The sequence below is a fragment of the Centroberyx affinis genome, unplaced genomic scaffold (assembly GCF_046629955.1).
Source record: "Centroberyx affinis isolate AG114_WGS23_722 - 3 ecotype Tasmania unplaced genomic scaffold, CSIRO-AGI_Caff_v1 ptg000019l_1, whole genome shotgun sequence".
Lineage (NCBI taxonomy): Eukaryota > Metazoa > Chordata > Actinopteri > Beryciformes > Berycidae > Centroberyx > Centroberyx affinis.
In genome coordinates, this window is record NW_027278734.1 from 37,059 (window position 1) to 61,128 (window position 24,070).

The 24,070-nt window shown below is 42.8% G+C and overlaps 2 protein-coding genes and 5 non-coding genes across 7 annotated transcripts; 5 read left to right on the forward strand and 2 right to left on the reverse strand.

The window, feature by feature from the left end:
• Positions 1-1,642: 1,642 nt before the first annotated feature.
• Positions 1,643-12,546, reverse strand: st8sia6 (ST8 alpha-N-acetyl-neuraminide alpha-2,8-sialyltransferase 6). Its single transcript, XM_071540072.1, has 8 exons — positions 11,810-12,546; positions 10,412-10,492; positions 10,209-10,286; positions 6,892-7,036; positions 4,044-4,156; positions 3,811-3,903; positions 3,231-3,704; positions 1,643-2,480 (listed from the first exon to the last, which is right to left on the reverse strand). The coding sequence occupies exons 1-8, from the start codon at positions 11,908-11,910 to the stop codon at positions 2,261-2,263; spliced, it is 1,305 nt and encodes a 434-aa protein (XP_071396173.1). The 5' UTR covers positions 11,911-12,546; the 3' UTR covers positions 1,643-2,260.
• On the forward strand, positions 4,399-4,470 carry trnac-gca (transfer RNA cysteine (anticodon GCA)). Its single transcript has one exon. It is a non-coding gene; the product is annotated as a tRNA-Cys (tRNA).
• trnac-gca (transfer RNA cysteine (anticodon GCA)) lies at positions 4,657-4,728 on the forward strand. The gene has a single exon. It is a non-coding gene; the product is annotated as a tRNA-Cys (tRNA).
• trnac-gca (transfer RNA cysteine (anticodon GCA)) lies at positions 4,905-4,976 on the forward strand. The gene has a single exon. It is a non-coding gene; the product is annotated as a tRNA-Cys (tRNA).
• On the forward strand, positions 5,075-5,146 carry trnac-gca (transfer RNA cysteine (anticodon GCA)). Its single transcript has one exon. It is a non-coding gene; the product is annotated as a tRNA-Cys (tRNA).
• trnac-gca (transfer RNA cysteine (anticodon GCA)) lies at positions 5,543-5,614 on the forward strand. The gene has a single exon. It is a non-coding gene; the product is annotated as a tRNA-Cys (tRNA).
• Positions 12,547-19,535: 6,989 nt separating the features above from the next.
• Positions 19,536-23,295, reverse strand: rpl19 (ribosomal protein L19). The gene is made up of 6 exons (XM_071540194.1): positions 23,260-23,295; positions 22,750-22,856; positions 21,470-21,592; positions 21,186-21,306; positions 20,544-20,654; positions 19,536-19,717 (listed from the first exon to the last, which is right to left on the reverse strand). Exons 1-6 carry the CDS (start codon positions 23,262-23,264, stop codon positions 19,594-19,596), a joined length of 591 nt encoding a protein of 196 aa, XP_071396295.1. The 5' UTR covers positions 23,265-23,295; the 3' UTR covers positions 19,536-19,593.
• Positions 23,296-24,070: the final 775 nt, after the last annotated feature.

Genomic DNA, 24,070 nt, shown 5'->3' on the forward strand with positions numbered 1-24,070 from the left:
GTGGTAATGTCCTCGTCTTGTCAGTACGAGACTTATGTTTGATTTTGATTGGTGGAGAGCAGGGGTCTCCGCAGTCCTATCAGGAGAATTACAGTCACACAAGCTGATGTTGTGTCAGTAGCAGCAACAACACAGCAGACTGGAGAGATGTGTCACTCCAGCTCACGTCAACCATGTCATTTTGTTTGTCACTTTGGCAGTTCATTTGGTGACAGCTGAACTTCAGACTGTGATGAGAGAACATTTGAGTCTGTGAGGCTTGAAATTGCGTCAATACATTAACGGCCCAGGGCTCGTAGGCTATGCCTCGCTGCTAATTACCCACTCACAATGGTGAGAAATTGCATTGTCTTTGGTACAACAAAATTAATTACTGCTTCAGTCTGAATTTAAGAGTGAGGATTTTTCAGAAATCATCCAAAGATTATAAGAAATTGAAAGTATGAAAAAAAACCAAAGGACTCTGTGTCCTCACTCCACGCTTTGCCACTGAGTTTTCCACTTAGTGTCTGTCTTCATTAGTGAGTTAACAGCCGAAGTGCCTGGAGAATAGAGAGTAAAAATGGAAATGGAAAGATTCAGTGTGCTTTTGTGATTCTCTGAAATAAAAAAGTTCCCTGGAGAGAATGGCCACTGGGAGCGAGTAGAGTGCTGCAGCTGGATGTACAACGAGGTCACTGCCGATATGAGTGGAATCCCATGAGCGCTCTCTGGGAGAGCAACTTGTGGCAGCGGGCTATTTTCTCCAAAAAGAAACAAACATTTCATCCCATTAATGGCCTAATTGGCTGGCTGCACTGACCCTGCACAGATGTCATTTTAGAGATGGTGTCTACATGCTACCATTATGACTTTGGGGACAGGGAAAGAGGAGTAGTAGGACAAAAAAGTGCCCCAGTGCTTTCCAAGGCTGTCCTGGTCAGTTTCTGCCCTGAGCCTGTGACAGCAGCATCCAGATGTTTGCGTGTCTAGTCCACCCGGTAATTGTGGGACGCCCCGCAGCAGGACACGCAGGAGAAACTCAGCGAAGTGGAAGGTGCAGTAACGTATAGGTCACTGATAGCACAGCTGTATGGAATATGGAAAAACACGAAGCCATATGGCATCTGCGGATATTATAACGGATGAATACATTCACAAATATGATAATTTAAGTGATAAGATTAAGCATGCTGGCATGTACCCTACATATCAGGAGAAAATGTCATTAAGGTTTCTCAGTGGTAAAGAGGAGAGAGAGGAGAAGTGGAGGAGGATGAAGGGGAGATGGAAGAGGAAGAGGATGAGGCTGAGAAGGAGGAGGGGGAGAAGGGTCAATAAAAGAGGTGTGGGTAAAAATAATGATATCATGCAAAATCATAAATCAATGGATCATATGGTGTTCCAATTTAAAACAAAGCCACGAAAGGAACACTAAACACAAAATTTGTCCCATAACCAGCCAGAATCTGCTGTTTATAAAACGTTGAAACACTGCATTCTAGTGGCAGATACTGGCAGAAATTGGGCACTTAGCTCAAAGACACTAAATCAGGTAAATTGCTGAGAAAACATCACCTACTATCAACCAGTGACACTGAATCCCACTCTTGTTTGAGCAACAAAATGTGAACAGTCAATCACTGAGAGTGAATCTTTCTGATAAATATTTATTCACTTACATTTTCATTCCCCTCATCACTTCTTGTTCACAGAGATCAAATTAACAAACATTCACATGATTTCAAAGTTGGCTCACCAAAAGTTCTCATGCTGGTCTACACATTATTTATCTGCATGACAAAATCACAGTAAGACATTTAAAGTATGACAGTTAAAGGCAATAATGCCAGTTGCATGAGATCCACTCAACCTCCACCTTCATCCTGAAAATGCATGGAAATCCTGATGCAAACATGGCTAAGCTCATCCAAAAGGCAATGTTGTCAGGAAAATTTTCACCCATAGTGCGCAATTCGCAATCATCATATCACTTTACATCTGACTTACAGTCAAATCTACATTAGTTTAGCATCTACATCCACTTAAACAGAAACTGTAATTGTAACAAATGGATGGATATCCTATGTGTTGGTTTTGCACACCTTCCAGTTTTACCAGTATAGTGATGTTGCCACTCTGTCGGACCACCGACTCCTGTCTGGTCACCGTGGAGACGGTGAGGTAGCATGTCGTTACACAGGGGCTGTGACTCTCTGTGAACTGCTCACCATAGCAACCTTTGTGAGGAGGGACCTCCTGGAAGTGTTTACTAGTGCCATTATTTCTGTTTCTTTCTGTGGCTTCTCTGTTTAGTCCTTGGCTCTGAGCCTTTCTTAGGGTCCTGTGCAGCCCACAGCCCAGACAGACCAGGCACTCTGGTGTCCAGCTGAGCCAGAGGCTCCTGGGAGGATCTGTTGTGCAGAGTGGAGGAGACGACCCCAGCAGGAACACTGAGACCTGAGGCTGAGGCCCAGCTCATCTCTGTGCTACATCCAGCACTGTCAAATAAAATGGAGTGAGAAAGAGAGAGCGGAAATGATCCTTCACAACCAGCAATGGGTTTATGTAATATTCATGTGTTTAAACATACCTTAGGCAACTTATAAACGCAGGATTATCTCACATATTTTTCAAAGTGGAAGTGGTGATTTGTGGTGAATACATTCATAGTGCCAAAAAATGTGTGACACACTGTTTGACAAATGTTAAGATGAAATACATTCAACGTTCCGGTTCTAGTGTAATATGTTAATGCGTATCATCCATGCTTAGTGTCTTCCAGTCAAGGAGGTATTTGATTCTCTTCAAAATACATTCTGTTTGAGCTTGCTTAACTGTCATTAGTATGATTGGCATAACTTAAGGCACTAAAGTGCAGACCCTCAGAAAAAACCCTCACTGTTTTTACTTAAGAAATGGCTTTCCAGTTTTAGCAAAATAACTGTACCACCAGACTCCAGCTGGAACAATCCTGATAATAAATACAGTTGTAGATACACAATAAGATTATTGAATATAATATTTACAGTCTTATGATTTTTGCATTTTGACTTCAGTGCAAATGTCTTGGCTGCTGATAGGCCTGCTCAGCATTAACTTCACCTCCAAGCAACCATCATCCATGATCCACACCTGTGCCACAGATTCATCCGTTCAGTCTAACACATAAGGCTTAGTGAGTGACTGAGTAAGACCTGAGGCTGAGGCTAGAGAGAAGGCACTGTGCTGTCTCTGGGTGCAGCGCCTACCTGCTGGCTGGCAGACAATCTCCCAGGTGAAGCCTGAGCACGCCCTGACTGTGCAGCCTCAACAAGTGGTCAAACTCAGCAGGCATGGCGTGGACTCTCTTTTTGCTCTGCCTGTCATCATAGTAGTGGTTGGTGAGGGACTGGTTTCTGAGTGGGTGCTGGCTGAAGGGCCAGAAGCCGTATATGTGCACGTTGGCGCAGAGCTCCAGCGCCAGGCTAGCCACCATGAAGCCGGTGCTGAGCCGCACTGCTCTGAGGCCCTGGGAGCGCCAGAAGCGGGCCAGACTCTGCAGGTACTCCGGGTTGAAGAAGACGGGCCGGGTGGGGCTTTCAAAGTCCTGGACGGAGTACAGGGCCCGCAGGGACACGCCCGTGTTGTGGCTGTAGGAGAAGGCAGGCAGCAGCAGCAGGGAGTTGCCGTAGGTACGCAGGCTCTCCACAAAGGGACGGCGGCGCTCCGACAGAGACCTGAACCTGAAAGAAAACACAGAGGATGTGAAGCAGGGAGACAAAAGAGACATTAAAGGTAGATGGTAAGGTGACGATGAGATTTATCCAGTCTCCACATCCACACACTCACTTCTCTACGAGGATGCTCGGGTTTGCTGTCACAAGGTCAGTCTTGCTGCCCACATCTTTCTTATAGTCATTTTGCAAAGGAGGTAGGTTGCACCTGGACAAGGGTGAAAGGGGCTAAGGAAAATCACTACATGGAGTTTGAACAGGGGTGGGTGTAATAGCCTATTATTGTTTAATTGTCATCAGCATTTCACACTCCATTATTAGATTGCATGTAATGGACAGATTTCCCACCTGATAACAAACTGGGCAGAATCTATCTTCTCTCCACAGCTGCTGTTGACCAGGATCCCTCCGTTCCCCACAACAGCACACGTGTCCCATGATTTATTTCCAAAGGGATGCTCCTGGAATCAACACCAACAGACACTTTATTATTGTATTCATAAACACACACATAGGCTACACACTCACATACAAAACAAACAAAGACATAATACTGTTCATGATAGATTGTGTGTGATGGACCAGGAGCCATGGTGAGGGAATGAAGTGTAATTGACTCAAAGTTTACCCTCCATACATGACAGCCATGAAGGACAAAACAGAACAGAGATAAAATCTACAGTACATTGTGTAGTTTGTGTTAGGGGGTATAGCTCAGTGGCAGAGCATTTGACTGCAGATCAAGAGGTCCCCAGTTCAACTCTGGGTGCCCCCTGTGTGTTTTTCACACCAATACAAATGCTAACTTTTGTTGTGAATTGAGGTATAGCAGGTAAAATTGTGTTTGTATAACGTGTGAGTGCATAAGCCTTTTATCGCCACTCCATTGTGGCCTGGGAATTGTGGCACTGTGTAACCTGGACAAAACAGAAGTAAGATAACACCTCTGAACTGGACATAGGGGGGTATAGCTCAGTGGCAGAGCATTTGACTGCAGATCAAGAGGTCCCCAGTTCAACTCTGGGTGCCCCCTGTGTTTACACAGTGATAATGTGTTTTGTTCCTGTCTATACAAAACTCAAAGTGTGAGTGGTCACAGCAGACTCAGTCAGAAAAGGAGTACAGTTCATGTTATAATACATGCTTTACTTCATGCTAATATTAAGTGGGACAAGTCTGTATCACTGTCACTGTCCATTAGGCATACAAGGGGGTATAGCTCAGTGGTAGAGCATTTGACTGCAGATCAAGAGGTCCCCAGTTCAACTCTGGGTGCCCCCTGACTTCAAAATGTTATTACACAGCTCTTGTTTTCCATTTCACATTGTGGTGTTTGTTAAGGTTAAAGTGGGATGGGTTGCAAAGGAAAGTGTGAAATAGGGGGTATAGCTCAGTGGCAGAGCATTTGACTGCAGATCAAGAGGTCCCCGGTTCAATTCCAGGTGCCCCCTGTTAGGTTTTAAGACACGTCCAAATAAAAAGACGGCCATTATGAAACAGTGTCTAGGGATATGTTGTGAATATGATTTCTGTGTTTGTGGCAACTCTCAAATTCAGGAGGTAATTCGGCCAGTCTGTACAGAAAGTCCTAATAATGTATGCTATACTCTACTTAAGCAAGATACAAGCTGTTGTTTAATTGTATTAGCTCCTTCCTGTTTGATTGTCAAGAGCACAAAACCCAAAATATTATTTAATTGGTTAATTGATACAGAGTTGTACTATTTTACACTTTCTTTCTTACATCTTGCATACTTTCTTACATCTTTCATACACTGTTCGCACCAATATGATTGTCTTTTTGTACGTCATAGTGTATATTAAAAGTCATTCAACTTAAAGAACTAGGGGGTATAGCTCAGTGGTAGAGCATTTGACTGCAGATCAAGAGGTCCCCAGTTCAAATCTGGGTGCCCCCTGTGAAAACATTTATTAGTGATTCCTCTCAGTTGTATATAACTCCATATGCAAAAAGCCAAAAGATGGGTGTTTATGTGTAAGGACGTGAATTTGTCTTAGTGGCAGAGCATTGGCCACAAATGAAGATGTTTTAGGTTAAAACTTCTTGTTTTCATACACATGCTGATGTCTACAGATGCATTTATTGCATGTATAAGCGAAAATGTTACTGCTTAGGCCCTAAGAGGAGAGGGGGTATAGCTTCGTGGTAGAGTGTGTGACTCCAGTTCAAGAAGTCCCTAGTTGTCTCCCACCAAAGGGGGGACGATGGATCGGTCTCCGTCCATTAGTTTGTTTGTTTGTTAGTTAGTCACACTGTAATGTTGACTTTGTACCACTAGGGGGCGGCATTGAAAATGAATGGGGACTCAGTGGTAAAGCAGGTCATACAGTTAAAGTTATCATACAATGTGGGGGACAATGAATGGGGATTCAGTGGTAAAGCAATACAGTTAAAGTTATCATAGGTAACATAATAGTCTACACACGCTACACACTTAGAGACATCAGACTGGGTTGATGTGAAGTGAGAGTCGGTGGAGAATTTTTGGGCAAACCTCTAACCACAAGACACTGTAGTTATTGTACAGTTGTTGGACTGTTGTACTGTTATTGCATCATCACTGCACTACCACTGTGCTGCCAGTGTTGACTACTTATATCATATTACCACTTACCTACTGTGCAATACCATATATCACTTATCATTTGGCATTTATATTATTCATAACACTCACGCTCCTGGTGTTGTATGTTATATTGTATATTGTATTATAAATTGTATTGTAGTGTACATTGTGTAATGTACGGATTGTATTTATTGTGTATTGTAGTTCTTATATTTTGTACTGTATTGAGTAAAAACAGGACAATTACAGTTACTACATTTCAAGATATAACTTGTAAGCCTAATTGTGAGGAGAGTAGGCAACAGAAATATATGGTCAATCTGTCCATTCATTGTCCCATACGAAAATGCTTATACAATTTCACTCATATTTCAAGTACACTCAGCAATCACTGGCTGACCCAAGGGTGGAACTACATCACTGGTGGGGGACAACATGTTTACTATTTGCTTGTTGAAGTTCGGCAGCACCTTCACACTGATAAAGAAAAAGTGTATATCAAAGAGCCAACATGCGACTCATGGTGGAACATGCAGGAGCAAAGTACTACCTCTCTTCCAAAAAGCGTCCAGAGCTACAGTAGTAATGGTAAGTGAAAAACAACTCACCTTTATAAAGGTGCTGAAGATCTCGGGCGTCACCTGGAGGGGCTTTCTCTTCTCACCATCGTACACGACCTTTGATCCCAGCGGAGTGTTGGCCTGTGTGATGATGGCCTTGGTGAGGCCATGGCAATCGCTGCTCAGCAGATCTCTGGAGAACAGCAAGTTCTCGATTAAAGAACAAACTTAAAGGAAAGACTTAAGATGATAAGTGAGAGATGTAGGTTGATTGGTCAGATTAGGTGTGTAAAGACTAGGGTTGCAAAGGGGTGGAAAATTTCCGGTAAATTTCCATGGGAAGTTAAGCTGGGGAATTTTGGAAATATTCCAAATTGGAAACTTTCCATGGGAATTATGGGAATTTATGGGAATTTATGGGAATTAATGGGAATTTATGGGAATTAACTGGGAATTAACTGGGAATTGAGGGTAATTTAATGGAAAGGTATCATATCCAAGCATAAATATTTGTTTTGTTATAAGAAGACATCCATCCAAAATAATACAATTATTTGTAAGTAGAACTTTATCAAGTGTTAAATATTTTATTGAACAATCAATTCTTTCATTGAAGAACAAAAACATGAATGTTGAGTTAAATATTACTCATCCCCCCGACCCAACCCATTCAAAAATTAACAAAAATGCACAGGAATGCACAGTGCATGTAGGGGGCGTGGTCTCAATAGCCCTGCAGTAAGCAGTGTGCTATGTGTGCATGTGATTGAGGAATAGCATAGATATTCAACTGTACTTGCATGATATCTGGTTGTTTTAGTCAGGATTATGCTAAAATATATTTTCCCCAACTATATTTAAGTTCCCTATTAAGAGCATACCTTCAATTTAGTAAATTCCTGGTTTATTCCCGTTTATTCCCATAAATTCCCGTTAATTCCCATAAATTCCCGTTAATTCCCATGGAAAGTTTCCAACTTTGAAAATTCCCGGAATTTTGCAACCCTAGTAAAGACAATGGGTTAGGGTTAGTGTTAGTGTTATGAACAGAAAGGTGGCCAATTTCGATAAATAACGGCTATCAGAATTGACAGATCGTTTAAATTATGAAGCTTCAGGGTTTAATTCCATAGAGAGCTGAATAAAGACAGCAGTAGCAGGCAACAGAGTGAATATGAATGAATGAATGAAATTTTATTTTCGTGTCATGCAAAATTAATGGCCCATCCCACATGAGATTACATGACACAGTGTTTTGCAAACAGAAAAGAAATTGCCATATAGGGCAAGGCTCAGATGGAGAGGGAGCCCTGGGTTCCATAATACTGTTTTATGTGGATAAAGCATATGATTATACACAGAAGAAGGCAATACAAAATAAATTACCCATTTCATTTATGCAATGCCTTTTTCCGCATTTCCCATGTCTTCTCTATATAATCAGCCACTAAAAATGTTTCATTTTTAAAAAGCCAACTAAATTTTTCAGGATCTTCCACAGCCAAAAAATCTATGTCCCCTTTTATCTTACTGAACAGAGCCTTTCTCTGTGTATAATAAAAAGGACAATACATTAAATGGATTTCATCCTCAGTAACATTTAAATCACACATATGACAGAGTCTATTTTCTTCAACCGTACCAACAAAGCGCCCAGTTTCAACATGAAGAGTTAATATACCCGATCTAATTTGAGCCCACAGTGATCTTTTCTTTTTGGTTAAATTATACTTTACATAATTTTGAGTGACATAATCACTTTTAATCACACAATATGTTCTAAGGTTTATTCCATATCTCTACAGCCCATTTCTCTTTCAGTTGACAAAAAAACAGTTCTTTAATTAAATTAATATCTACTTTTACTTTTGAAACATAAACTTCCTTCTACTTCCTACATTAAAGAATAAGTTATGAATTCCTCTTGCCCAAGGACCTATTGTCTGTAAATCCCACTCAAATATTCTCCTGGCTAACCTGCTCTCCTCCATGTTTAATTAACAGTCTGTTCCATAACCGGATCACACCTGCATTCCAACGTAATTCACGTCTCCCACCCCATATCCCCAGCAATGGCATGGGTTAGTGCAAATTTGTGTGTTCCAAGAAAGTATCTCATTGCTCTGTTATCGACCCCTTCACATTTGGATGATTCTTATGTCTTATGTCCCCAAACCCCAGAAACATAGTCCAACACTGGACAAACACATGCTTGATACAGTTTGGTATAGGTGGAAAACTCAATCTCTCTCAGCTCTTTAGTTTTACCAATTGCTCCTCCTAAAGCTCTACTAGCTGACTCAGAAAGAACATCAGTGCCCTTTGTAAAATTCATATGCTCATCTAGAATCAAAGACATTTATAGCATGTTGTATAATTCAATTTCGTCCTACCAAAATGGAATTGAAAATTACTAATATCGTCAACTGGATTTCTGAAATGCTTTATGCGTTACATATCATTTATGGGGAGTCTCCATTTCCTGCACAAGTCATAGGCACTGGACAACATTTTTGGTAAATCCCCTTCTGTTTCGGCCAATAAAACATCAATATCATCTGCATACAAAAGGGCACTAACCTTCTCTTCGCCAAATCTCCCTCCACATTTCAAATCTTTAATTATTTCAACCAAATCATTGAAGGAATAGTTCACCCAAAAATGAAAAGTCTGACATCATCTACTCACCCTCATGCCGAATGAAACACAGGTGAAATTTGTTAGTCCATATAACACACAGGGAGGTTGCCAGCACAACTTGGTAGCAGCCTTCTCCAAAACAACTGAAGTCAATGGGGACCTGTTCTTTAGAGTTCCAAAACCAAACAATCCCACTGAATAGAAAGACCTATACACCATTATTTGTTGCAAATCAATCAGCTGTAGTTAAGATTTGCACTAAATTATGGTGTAAATATACTGTAGGTCTTTTTCCCCACTGACTTCAGTTGTTTTGGAGAAGGCTGCTATGGAGTTGTGCTGGCAACCTCCCTGTGTGTTATATGGACAAACTTCACCTGTGTTTCAACTGGCATGAGGGTGAGTAGATGATGACAGAATTTTCATTTTTGGGTGAACTATTCCTTTAATATAGAGTGTGAATATAGTGTTGGGGCAGGGGGTAAAGCCCTACTGAGTCACATGACACAACCGTAAGGTATCTGCCATGAAGAACATAAGGTTAACACCGAAGTCATGGGTTCCTCTATTTTGATGCATATTTCCCCCCTCTCTACTTTTGCTTCCATGTCTATAGTTCTTCCTCTTTCTATTTATGTAAGAGGGGAAACGGGTCACAGAGGGATGGTTGGTGTTTATTGACTTTTAGCAAACCTTTGAGAAACCTTTCACATGATTTTTTTTACCTGAACTTTTTGGAATTGTCCTCCTGCTTCTTCCAGCTTTGAGAGTAATGCTCCACTAATTTGTCAATGATGCCATCCCTGTGACACACACACACCAAAACACACAGTCAGGTGCACAAAACCTGTAGCACTTGATAACATGTAATGAAGGGACAACGAAAGAGGTCATTTAACAGAGAACCAGTGATGGCGTTTGGTCTCACCCGCAGCTTTTGCATGGTTCAGAGGGCTTAAAGGCAGTTTTCTTCTGGGCTCGGTGGAAAGCGGCTCGAGGTTCCACATTTCTAAGGAGAGGAACAGGGAGAAAACAGAGCTGGTCGGATGAGTAAAATGCAAAAGCCAGAGAGCAAGATAAAAGAGTTAATCTAATTGGCTCTGAGCCCAGGATCCAATTTCTCATGGCTGAATCTGTTGTTTACATCGATAGAAGAGGAAAACCTGCTCTACATCTATTGTTTGACCCTATGCTCATCCTCAATCACCTGCATTACATAAAAGGAAGTAAATTAATCCAATAGTTCACAGAGATTGTCACTGATGCCTCAGAGACGTTGAGCAATGATATGACTCCTGCCAGGCCATGTTTTCATCTGTAGCAATGATGACAACAATCAACTATACTGTATATGAATAGATTAGGCCTACTCAGAGAGTTATGCATATATAGAGGCATCTCTCATGGACAGAAGACAGAATAGTGGAAAATGTGCCAGTTTGATTGAGTATGAACAACCAAGTCTAAAGTCCGGACCAGAAACCTTTCAGTCAGGTTGTTCCACATGACTGGAAACAGCCTCTCATATTTCACCGTCACACACACACCATACCAAAATAAACAAACACTGCATCCATGCAGGATGAGACATTGTGCTTGTTAAAAACATTATTTTCCTCTTGCTTTTCCTCACATACAAACGTTTGACTTTTGACTTTTGTGTCATATTGAAGCCAAATCAATACCACATTAATACCATGAGCATTTCACACAGATTAAAGAGCAGAATAATATACAAAATGCCAGTTATTTAGTCTCAAAGAAGTGTCATTTTCCAAATCGTTGTGGTTTGAATTTGTATTTTTTCCACTGACACAACACACGTCTCTGCTTGCATCTCTACGCACTCTTAAAGCACTCACTAGAGTGGAGTGAATCATGAAATGAATCATTATATAGCAAAGCACAGAGACATCAGTGTTCAATGTGAAATGAATTCACATTTACCTGCCCGCCCCCAATAAAAAAAGCGTAACCACAACCTCTTTCTGAACCATAAAATCCATGGTGTTGTCAGTGGTTTCACAGATATAAACCCACAGCAAAATGCCTTGCAAAGCCACAGTTTGGCAAAGACGATGACAGTGAAAGAAAGTGCCAAGGCCTGCAGAAAGAGTGGGAAAAAAACCCTCTGAAACAGCTCCTATTTCACTCCCATGTCAGCTCTCAACCTCTTGCTCTCATCACCCTGCTATGGACTTTGCATTTTCTACAGCACCATTATATCCCCATAACTCTAGTAATTCATTCGCCAAGTTAGTTTGAGGTAGTGCTCAGGTAGGGCCCAGGAAATAAGAAACCTGCGTTACCTGAAAGTCCAACTCACCTTTCGTTGAACACGTACCAGGAGAGAGCGGTCAGCACGGTCCCCAAGATGATGAGGCTGAGCATCAAGGAGAAGAGCAGCTTCAGGAGCAGCGCCCTCATGCCTCCCCTCCTGCTGACTTCCTGCGCTTACCTCCCCTCGCCCGCTCTCTGTCCTTTCCTGCTCCACACCTCGCTCGGCTCAGCAGCTATGTGTTATCTTAGTTGCCGTTGCCCTCCTCCCTCTCCCTGTTTCCCTCCGTTTTCAGATTTCCCCTCCTCCTCAGCTCTTTCTCCCCAGCTGTACCTCACTCTCTCTCTCTTTCTCAGAGTGTTAATCTTTTGCCTGTCCTTTACTTTTTTTTTTGCTCCCGGTCTGTCTGCCTGTCTGGTTTCTCTCTCTCTCTCTCTCTCTCCCTCTCTCCCTCCCTCTCTCCTTGAGGGAACAGGAACACGCCTCCTCAGTTATCAGGCTCTCCTATCTTTCTTTCTCTTGAACAAGCAAGTCCCCTGTCTTCTGTGCACTTCTTTTTTCCCCCTTTTCTTCCTCTGTGTCTTTTGACCATCCAGGTCAGTGGAGCCGGGACCGGTCTTTTGCTGCTTCACATCCTTCTTTAATCCTTGTGTTGTGACTCTAGTCCACCCATCTTCCTTGCTGTCTCTCTCTCTCTCTCTCTCTCTCTCCCCCAGTTGTTCATGCAGACAGTCCTACAGTCCTACTACTTTCCACTGTAGTCCCAAAGCTAAAGCTGTTGCTCCTTCTATTCTCCTCCCCCTTCCCCCGGAGCCCCAGCCTTCCCTCCGCTCACCCCACCCTCCCCCAGCCATCCTCCGCCCACACCCCTAAGCCCCTCTCCCCTCTGCACAAAAAGGAGGCAGTAACATGAGTGCCCAGTACTGAATTAGCCCATGGTTTGTCTCTTGACTAGTGTGTGTGTGTGTGTGTGTGTGTGTGTCAGGGAACTTGTCAGGGAAAGCCAATGAGAGTGAGACTAGGCGAGGGGTAGAGGCCACCCACCAAATCAGATATCTAACCTGACTCTTAACGCCTCCCCAACCCTCTCGCCTACACTCCCCCCCCCCCCCCCCCCCACACACACACACACACACAAACACACACATAGCTTCACAGGGTTCCTTCAAGTGAGGCTCTCGAGTTAAACTTTGCCAGCAGTATCAGCTCATATCAACTGACCCTAAAAGTGGGTTCCTCTCAGCTGGAGAGGTGGAAGGGGGTTTGGGGCTTAGCAAGGGAAGTCTCCACTCAGCTGAGATAGGAATCTGTTTATAACATGGCAGCGCTGCCAGCCCGATCACCAGGGAGACTAACGCAACGGCCGGCGGAAATGAGAGAAACAGAAATTGCAAGAGAGGCAGACAAAGAGACAGAGAGAGCAGACAAAGGTGGGGAGTTGATGCCCAGAGGAGCCGTAACTCATCTGTCGTTTGGCTTTTATTTGGTAGCTCTGCGTTACCGGCTGCGCGATGGAAGGAGAATAAAGGCTTGGAGGTAAAGCTCACAAACAGGTTCAGGATGGCACTGTTTGAAGGAGAATTCTGGGAAAATACGCTGAATGCGTGGCGTGCATTTGACAATGAACTCTCGCTAATCGATGCCACACCCGATCCAACAGACAGTTGTCTCCCCGGTGGACTTGAGCCATGTTATGATGTGTCCTGTTTTCAGTGGAAAACTCCACATTGGCATGAATGCAGCTCTGTGTACTAAAGCAATCATGCCAAGTAACTCTTGTCTGAGGCATGCTGAGTAAGCTGAATTGTTCCTCTTTAAGCCACAGCACCCCCCCACACACACCCCGTCCCCCCAAAACAATAGAGCCCTTGGAAAGTTTTTTTTCCTTCTTTTTTCAGCAGATTTCAGGGTTTGCAATGAACTTTGGCAATGTCCTGTTGGTTTGTAGGAGGCTGCTTAGCTGTGACCAGACTAAAGAGGGAGTAATGAACAATAATGACGGCCATGCGACTAATAACATCAGGCTAATAGCACTGCTGGGGACAGAGCTCGTTAAGGAAATGAAGAACTACACTGACACCGCTTTTTACCACAAACCCTTTAGCTGAACGTCAGGTAATGGTTTCCTGGCTGATGAGCAGTGTCCCTTTACCCACGGATCCAATGACTTCAGTGAGCAGCTGGGCCTCTCATGGGGAATGTGTGCTATGTGTTTGTGATGTGCTCCACTGCTTTAAATTACTGGACCATCTGGTTTTTGCATATTAGGACGAGTGATATCTGATGCCAGAAATGACTGATCCAGTGATAGGTAAATGTGTATGGGTAGTCAAATGCAGTCTCTATTTCCCTCTGTCTCTCTCTCTCATTTCCCCATGCACAGTGTCAGAGTTGCTCACATTTTCCCTCTCTCTAAACTTGGACACGCTCTTCTCTAGACATGATAAAAGCTCTTTAATAGCTGGAGAGGGAGCAGAGAAAAAAATCGCTCTTCTCCACAGACGGTTTCTGGGTGAGTCTTGGTAGAAGACAGATAAAGAGCTCACCCCCTGAGCGCTGGGCCTGCACACATCATGAGATGCGTGCAGGAATGTGGAGAGAAATGCAAGAGTGAAGACTTCCGCCAGCTTGGAAACTTCATAGCGATGATAATAGAAAGGCTGTGGGCGGGAAAGGGAGTCAGTGACCCAGAACATTAGGAGTGTATCAGCAGAGAGATATGAGCAGAAACACCTTGCCTCTCGGATGGTCTGCTAAATCAAATAGCCAGACCTCTCATCTCATTTCCCCTCATTACAGGCCGCCCTGTAACCCCCCCCCCACACACACACACACACACACACACCACACACACACACAACAGTAAGTCGTTAGTTTGTTACAGACAAAAGATGCCATGTCCCAAGGAGTCCATAAGCTATTTAACCACATTAGAGCCAAAGAAGTCATTTTTCAAGTGCACATTCATAATCTTGCAACACAATGATATTTCTCAGCATTGTGCAGCGCCACGCCTTGTGTGCCCTAAGCAAACCGCTAGTGTGTTTTACTGGATCACGCCAGAATTGTCATGTAAATGATTGATGATGATCTAATTAATTCAACTCTGTGTGATTAATCCATTATTCAGCAGAGGAAGATGAGTCAGCGCAAAGTTGACAATTTGTGCGTGCGCATGTGTGGTCGCATGCGCATGTTTATTTCGCCAGTGTTTGTGAATAAGGGCCTGTTTGTCCCCCAATAAGTGGTCACAGGGAGATGTGTGTGTAAAGGGGCACGAGTGTTTTGGTTTGCGTATTTGCATAGGTGTGACTGAGGGTTGCTAAACATGTTTGCATAGGTGTTGGCGAGTGTCGGTGCGTGTGTTTCCTGGCTGACCCAGCCCAGCTGCTCTTGACAGGGAGCCTGAACGCAGCGTGCGACGGAGCTTAGCCTCGGGGCGGGAGGCAATAAAGGAGGAGGAGGAGGAGGAGGGGCGGTGGGGTCGGGGTTGAGGGGTGTGTGTGGCACAAGGGGGTGGGGGTGGGGGTGGAGGGTGGGGGGCCACTTCCTCTAAGAGCCCATGTGACATCATCACAAGGCAGGGCTGGGCAGCCTCTGGACACAGGGGGCAGACAGATGGAAACAAAAGGACTCATTGTCGCCCAAAAAAACACCCCAACAAATCTGTTCTCCTCTTCTCCACCTCCTTCAGCCTGACAAACCTGCTTGACCTCTTCTTGAACCGGGGCATTGGGTTATCAGGGTTAACATGTACGATCCACAGCTGACAGACTCACTCTCATAAACATTGGTGCTGCAGTGTTTGGTAAAGAGCCAAGCTGATGGCAATATCTTCAGCGTCATTAACAGCATGCTGCCTATCAGGTTTGGATGAAACTGAATGAAAATGGGTGGTGTTTACCACATCAGGACAATGGGTTATCTGTTTTAACATGTACGATCCACAGTTTGAACCAGGCTGATACACTCACTCTCATAAAGATTGGTGTCCCCCCACCCCCACCCCTCCTGAATTAACAGCATGCTGCCTATCAGGTTTGGATGAAACAGAAATAGTTTGTTAGTTTGAGATGGGTGATATCAGGATATCAGTTTCAGGTAAGTTATTTTAATTATAGGCTATTAATCTTCTGCCAAGTACTTTCCTGTGATTGCCTAAACTTTTTATCACTCATTGTACTGTCCTATGCTGGCAAACCCCACCCATCCGGCATTCCTAGCGGGTTCAAACCAGTAGTCGATTTGAGGAGGGATGCAAGGGGTTGCCATCCCCCTTGAAATAAAAATTGATTGGCCATGTTAACATGACGAAATGGGCTGGTGGGCAGGTAAATCTGCAGGAAAACTACAGGTGTGAGAAAGGTCAGGAGTCATAATGATTATTTTTTTATAATTTAGCAAGCAGGGCAAAAGAGACACAGAGATCAAACAGAGATTAGATAGCTAGTTGACATTTTAACACCAAAATTATATTAATGAACAAAACAAAACAAAACATTAGGCCATACATTAGGCTACATTTCATCCTCAACGGGATGTTGCCAGGCAACAAAATAAACGGGATCAAGTCAAGATTAACCTATAGTTTGAATTTTGTTGCAGATAATCACCATCAAAGGGAGGAAGCCCTTTGTGTGTCATTCTCATGTAAGTCCAAATAAAATGTCACTAAGGATCACAGGACTTAGAGCACAAAGGCGCTTACTGATCTAGTATGTGCTGAATTTTGTGCAGTGGCTCATAATTTGATTACTGCTTTGGGGGATAATGTATGCTGGTAAAGGAAACATAACTGCTAAGGCTGAAACAAATGTAAACACACGAGCACGCACGCACGCACACACACACACAAACACACACACACACACACACACACACAGGAGGGGTACCATTGTATGAAGTAGCCTATTTGGCCATCATTGAAAAGCTATTGACTAGTCTATATTTTCTCCCTAGATGATAGCCAGGTTCAGGAGGATGTTTTAAGAGATGATGCAGAAGAGGCAAAGCAAGCAGGAGAGGATGACAAAGCGAGTAGCGGTTTGATGAACTATAAATTTAAAGTTTGGATAAGATAAAAGTGCCATGAGTAGGTCCCCTGCTCTCCACGCTGTCTTCACCACTATCAAATTGTCTCCATAAGACCCTACCATCCCTCTTGAAATGTGTGTACAAATCGACTACTGGTTAAAACACACACCAAGAATTGTTTTCAAATGCTATGTGACCTAGATCCGGTGCCTTCAACACTGGATAGCAGAGTGTACTGCAGGTTGTGTGACCTGACACACACCACACCGGCCCGAGTGTTGAGCTGAACTAACCTGACCTGTCACCGGCGGACCACACTGAACTCAAGTGAGACAGACCTTTTACCCACCGCGCTGTCAGACGCCGTGAGTCAGCCAAGTCAGCACGGTCCAGCTCATTGTTTAGGAAACATCATTTGTTTGCGCTTCATCTCTCTCTCCCGCACTCTCTCTCAGCATGTGTGTGGCTGTCTGTCTGTGTCAGTAAAGGAGTAGTGAAAACACAGACTGAAAGAGCTCAACAAGTAGGGTGGGGGGCGGGTTAGGGGGGGTTCATACAGATAACACTCAAGATCTGGGAGTAGATGATCATAAGATGACAGCTTCCATTAATGCTTTCAGTGTTTTTGTTTCTTTTTTCTGCATTTTCCCATCTGATAATGTGCGAAGTGAAGCCTCTGGCTAGACTGAAGCCTGTGGTCCACGGAGATCTGATAGCGGGCCAGACAGCCCTTCACAGCGAGGTGTAGTGGAAGATTCGGGCCTGAGGGGGGCAGCACCGGGGTCATGTGGCTCTGGAGCAGCTGACCCCGGTGCATTCCAGGGGCGCTTAGCATGGAGCCTGGTGCCCTGGTGCCTGACTGAACTTTTACTGCCCCGTCTGTCCCATGAGCACTTAACACAACCAAAACACGTTACTCATGTATGATGAGCACCGCACAAACACACACATTGGGCACAAAACAGTGAAGCAGGCCAACACCGAGACACACACACAAACACACACGATCACTTAGTCGGGCACATGCATAATTTATGCATTCTGCCATAGCAACAATAGACACAAGAGACACAGCATCCCAAAGTATAACAAATCAACCCCAGTTCATAATAGCCGAATGCAACAGATCTCAGTTTATCATGTGTATTATATACAGTATTTTTGTGCAGCACAGCAGAAAATATGTCTGTTTTTATGGCTGCTTTTCCTGTGAATCGGTACATCACAGCACTTCAAAATCTTTGCATTTTGCCAGAATGTTTGTAGTTCAAATGAGTTCTTCCAGGATTTCACAAAGTTAATTTCCTGTTTCATCTCAAGAGATTTCTCCTCTGAAAAACTGTGGCATGGTTGAGATTGAAGCCCAGTTCACACAGTTTTGCATCTGTCTGTAGGTGTCAAACCCAGTAGTCAAATGAACAGAGAACTTATTAACTTAACTCTGGCAGACAGGGCCGTCAGGCTTGTTGAAGATTACTTGGGGGAATCAACGGCAAAAAATACCACTGACCTTAATACAGTGAAACTCGAGACTCTGATCCCCCTCGGAGGCGGAGGTCCTCAGGCAGGGCCCTAATGCCCCGCGTCTTGGTTTTGAAACGTGATATCCAAATAAAGATTACTATTGTCATTATTATTACAAGAGCCTCACCTACATTTTTTTCCACAAAGATTTTTTCCACACTTTTCATTGGACAAGTCATTTTATGTGGCCTGGAAATCAATCAATAACTAACACTCACAGTGCATAATGACCGATTGTTCCGTCACCATTCAGAACTTTGGTCCCGGACAGCTGAATAAGACCAATGCTGTGAAATGTATGAAATAACCTCAAGACACAGAACTCTATTACACAGGATGTCTTTGGTTGATACCCAAATCAAATGTTTGGATTGATCAAACCGCCTTAAACCACTAGGTGGCAACAAACCTGTGAAATTAACAATTAAGTCTGATCCCTGGAACTCTTATCTCAGTGAAATTACTTACATAGTTGACATTTCAACTAGCAAAAACAAAAAAAAAACAGACATTGGATTTATGTTAATCTTTCATCAACTAAAACATCTGTGCTCTGGATTTGACTAAGGTCACAAAAGTGTCTATACAGAAAGTAAATAGGATTATCATTCCTTAGAAGGCAGGAAATAAACCATAACTGGCCTGAAATCAGGGGTCCAAGGACTATTTTGTCTGGTCAGATGAACGACTGCTCTGGGTCAAAAATGAGGCTACGCACATTGCAAGAGGTTGTGTGGGTCAGCATACAAAAACACCATTAAATCTGAATTTAATGTTACAAATTACACGGAATGCATGTAGCATTCATACTAGAAAAAACAATAGACAAAACTTCTTTCCCACCCTAACAAATATATTTGTCTATCAGCACTTCCTTGTCTGGAAATAAGGACAATATTAATTGGGACGCAGTCGAAGGAAAACCCACCTAAACTTAGCTTACACAGGTTATTTGACCTTTTTAGGCTGACAAAATCATAGTATACATCAAACTGGATAGCATAGAACTTATGGGAAATATATAAAGGTATGCTCTTTACAGTGAAAAAGGGTTCATGCTTTTTTGAAATTCTATTTTTGTTCATATTGGTGGTTGTTTGCCTTGTAATCACGTAGTTTAACCAGTTTTTTATTCCAACACTGCACTACTGATTTCAGTGCTACTACAGTGCTTCAAAGTATCATGCGGGAAGAGAAAGCACGGGAGACCAGTGTGTGTCTTTATGTACACTTTTATTGTCATCGTTCAGTCAGGCAGGACAGGTGGAGCCTTATTACTTCTTGGCCTCCTCCTCCTTGGCCAGGGTCTTGATGAACTCCTCCTTCTTGGCCTGGAGACGCTCCTCTCTGCGCTTACGGGCCTCCTTCGTCTTGGAACGACGAGCCTCGGCCTGATCACTGTAGGACAGGTGGAGGGAGAGAGAGAGCCGGTCATATCCATCCTTCATATCACTGTCGTACTTCAGCAACTGCAACTTTCCATGTGGATCATTTAAAAAGCTCTATAAAAACCTAGCTGCACCACACAACATTAACAGCAAGTCAAATTCAAAAACAGAAAGAACTTGAATCCACCATTTATCAGTTGTACTGAAGAGCAGAAGGAGAATGCATTTTTTAAAGTATCCTCATTACAGGCTACTTTTTTTAATCCTCTGTTGTAATTTCCAGGCTAGTTCTCCAAAATGTGCATCATCAAATATAAGCTTTGTTGCCCCAGATGAGGGCGTCTACTAGGGCTAAACGATTTTGAAAAAATATCTAATTGCGAGTATTTTGACTGATATTGCAGTTTCGATATGATTTGCGATATTAGAGGGAATGATCATTTTTACATCATTATTCTCATTTTCATTGAAAAATGTATTCAAATGATTATGGTGTGATTTTTGCGGGGATCTGTACCAAACAAAGATGTTTTCTTAAGTCTGTAGAATATGATGTGTAGGCCAGGACATCTCTGCAGCACGACAATATTTAATTTAAAATGGTATTCTGACACACATTTTGCCTGTAACAAATATTGCGCCTCCTGCGATTTGAAAATTGCAGTAGGCCATATTGCGATTTTGATAAAATTTCAATTAATTGTTCAGCCCTAGCGTCTACTCCCAACACTTTCTCACAGGGTGAAAACAGCTCTATCTGCCTATTTGGGGGACGTCATGGAAACAGTCCCGAGAACCCCCTGAAACAAAAAGATGAGGTTTAGATTGAGACTTACGCCAGGAGCTTCTTGCGAGCCTTGTCTGCCTTCAGCTTGTGAATGTGTTCCATGAGGATACGCTTGTTCTTGAACACGTTACCCTTGGCCCTCAGGTAGAGGCTGTGGTACCTAAGGGGCGGCAGGGGAGAAACGAAGCATTAGGAAATTATTACCAAAATAATACAGAAACCGCTGACCGTTCAAAGGCACCAGATTATGTAAGTCTGCAAATGTATGAAATCAACAGGTCTGCAAGCTTCATCAGGCTAAATTAAAGTTTTTTAAATACCTCTTTAACTCCAGTTAGAGTAAAACATAAGACCAGTCCCACAATTGAAAATCAATGTGGAAATAAAATCTGTAGACCGATCAGAATGTGTGCCTTAAATTTAGATCGTTTTTCCAGGACCTGCACCTTGGAAACAGAATCCAATGTTTATTTGTTTATGTTGTTTATTATTGGGATCCCCATTAGCTGTGCATGATGCAACAGCTACTCTTCCTTAACATTTGCTTACATTGCACTTCACTATTTCAGTACAGTATGTTTCATCGTATTAAGTTTGAATATGGTATGCGTATGGGTGCGTAACCAAGTATGCCAAGAGACTGCATCTAACAATAAAGGAGCAACAGTGAGTGAGGAGGTCATGAACCTACATGTGCCTGTCGATCTTCTTGGACTCCCTGTAGCGACGCAGCAGACGACGCAGGATCCTCATGCGACGCATCCAAGACAACTTCTCTGGCATACGGGCGTTGGCTGTACCCTTTCTCTTACCTAGGGAGAGCGAGTGGAATGTCAACTTTCTTCATCTCTCAAATTGATAGTCAGTCATCGTTAAACGGACACTATTTGAAATATGATCAATCTTGAAACTAACAAAAAGTTTCAAGTCAATTGTATTCCACGTAGAAGACAGACACGAACAGTTCCAACGTACCGACTCCCATGTGCCTTCCCTTGCGGCGTGCCAGCGTGTTCTTGCGGCAGCGGGCGCGGGAGTGCACCGTGACGGGCTTGCGAATGATAAGACCATCCTTCACCAGCTTGCGGATCTGCTGGCCTGAAGACAAGACAACAGTTAGCTAGCACAGAGCGGGCATATGGATCTGTAGTAGACTCTTAGAAAGGATGTGTCATTTTAACACATCGTGTCTTCTTTGGGACAACATACATTTGTGTTACTTCTCAACACAAGACATGTTAATAGCATCATAAAATGTATTGTCATTAACTTATGCTGTGTTGGAAAGAATCACAAATGTGTGTTGTCCCAATGAAGACATAGATGTGCAACAGCCTTTTTCAAGTGTAGAATACACAGTTTCCCCCAACACTAATTAGACAGTTGGATGAAACATTAATGATGAACTTTACTGAGAATAAGACACATAAGAATAAGTAGTGTGGATTTGTATCTTAGAGATCCAGTGAAATGATTTCAGCTGACAAAATGTACTATTGTAAGTCGCTTTGGACAAAAGCGTCTGCTAAATGACGTAATGTAATGTAATGTCAACTCAGTGAGGAAATATTTGATGCTGATTTCTAACAGTGAGCATCACTTTTATTTTTACCATTTTTTTAATGGATAGATGATACAAAGCTTGTACAACTGAGCGAGAGCCTAACCTTCCCTATGAGAGTGTGTCCACTACATGACAATATTTCTATCTTTGGGGAACAAATACCCAGAGTTGAAACTTCGGCACACAGCAACAATGGAGGCACAGAGATTTTGGCTAGTTTGACAAGTAGCTGGCTGTCTGACAGACTATGGGATGCCTTACCTTTAACTATGCATACTATGATACTACTACGATCAATCAGAGAATTAATTAAAATCTGGGTGTAGGTGACATCTTTTACACCAGATTTTAATTCTAAATCTGTTTGATTCTGTTGATAACCTATTTGATTCTGTGGATAACCTATAAGTTTTTCACAGGTGGTTAGACCAATTTCCACAATGCTGACAGTCATAATAATTTGGGTCCTTTCTACATTGAGAAATGCAACTCTCGCTTCACTGGACCTTTAACAGCACTGTTTGCAATTTGCCGAAGCACGTTTGGTTTGTGAATGTGGCAGCGCCGAGGAGACCACACTTTGGAGCAGTTGGCACCAAAGCCAGGATAGCCTCACCGCATCACAGCACAACGGTGAAGCTCAGGTGCCCGTGATAAACTAACAAGACGCTCTCTCTCTCTCTCAACTTACGGGAGTTGGCGTTGGCGATCTCGTTGGTCTCGTTGGGGTCCAGCCATACCTTCTTCTTGCCGCAGCGCAGGACGCTGGAGGCAAGCCTCTTCTGGAGCCTGAGCATGCTGGGCGACAGAGAGCAGAGCCGTTAGCCATGTCAGTCGATATAAACCTGCCGTATGTTACCACTTCTACTTCCAAGGCATTATCTAACTGCAAGTCACAATTTCCACAGATTTTAAAGCTGATTTATAGATTATTAACGCTGTATCAGTAGCTATGTAACAGTTAGCCACACAGCTAAAGCTAGCTAACATTGTCCCGGCTGACAACATGGCCTCTCCGTTTGCTACATCGTGTTACAGTGCCACGTAAAAATAAGGGATTTTGCTTTTGAGTGGCGGTACGGGCTTTGGGTATCAATATAGTAGAGACTTTAAAGGCCTTAATAGAGTAATTTGAGGTGAGGAGATGTTTATTTTATCAGTTAAATTATAACTTTTAATATCCCATCGACAGCGGTCCTACCTCATGGCTGCTACTTCAATAGGAAAAGGAAGACTTGAGAGTCGGACTGGGAGCTACCATTATAGAGGAGAGTCCATCACCGAGCATGAAACACCACGATATCAGCTCCGAGTTGGATTGAATTAATGGGTGACTTCAGTATTTCACATTCATAATATCTATGATTAATTAAAGACAGAATTTACCAAGAAGTGGTACTGATAAAAGTTAACTAAAATTAACTTTAAAGCCTTAAATCATAATCCCCCTCTCGAAAAATAATGGTACTGACCAGTGTTTTTGCAATGCATTATGGGTGGGATGGAGATAACCGCAGTCTACTGTTTTGCCACATGGAGGCAGTGTTGAGATCAGAAACGCCACTGGATCCAGACCCAGACTGATCCACAACCTGCAAAACCATCCACAACATAATTAACATAGACTTTTTTTTGTTGTTGCCATAATTATATGGAGTTTCAGCTCATCATCAAACAAAGGTTTCCATCTTTACATTTTACATGTGTGATTGACTTGAAGCCAGCAAGAACCTCTTAATTTGCCTCTTCAACTTCAACCTCCCTTACTAAAAAAAAAACACCTATATTCAGTTTTAAATGGCTGCTATACAAATATCACAGAGAAAAATAACTATCTAATACCCTATTGAAATATTATAGTACAATAGCAGATTAAAAATACCACAAAGGTCACCAGTTCTCCCATAGGAATATTATAGGAATTTTGTAGCGATACCTTAGAAGATTAAAAAATATATATATTTATATACCATAAAGTACAAAAGGGTCACTACAAACTTACTATTGAATAT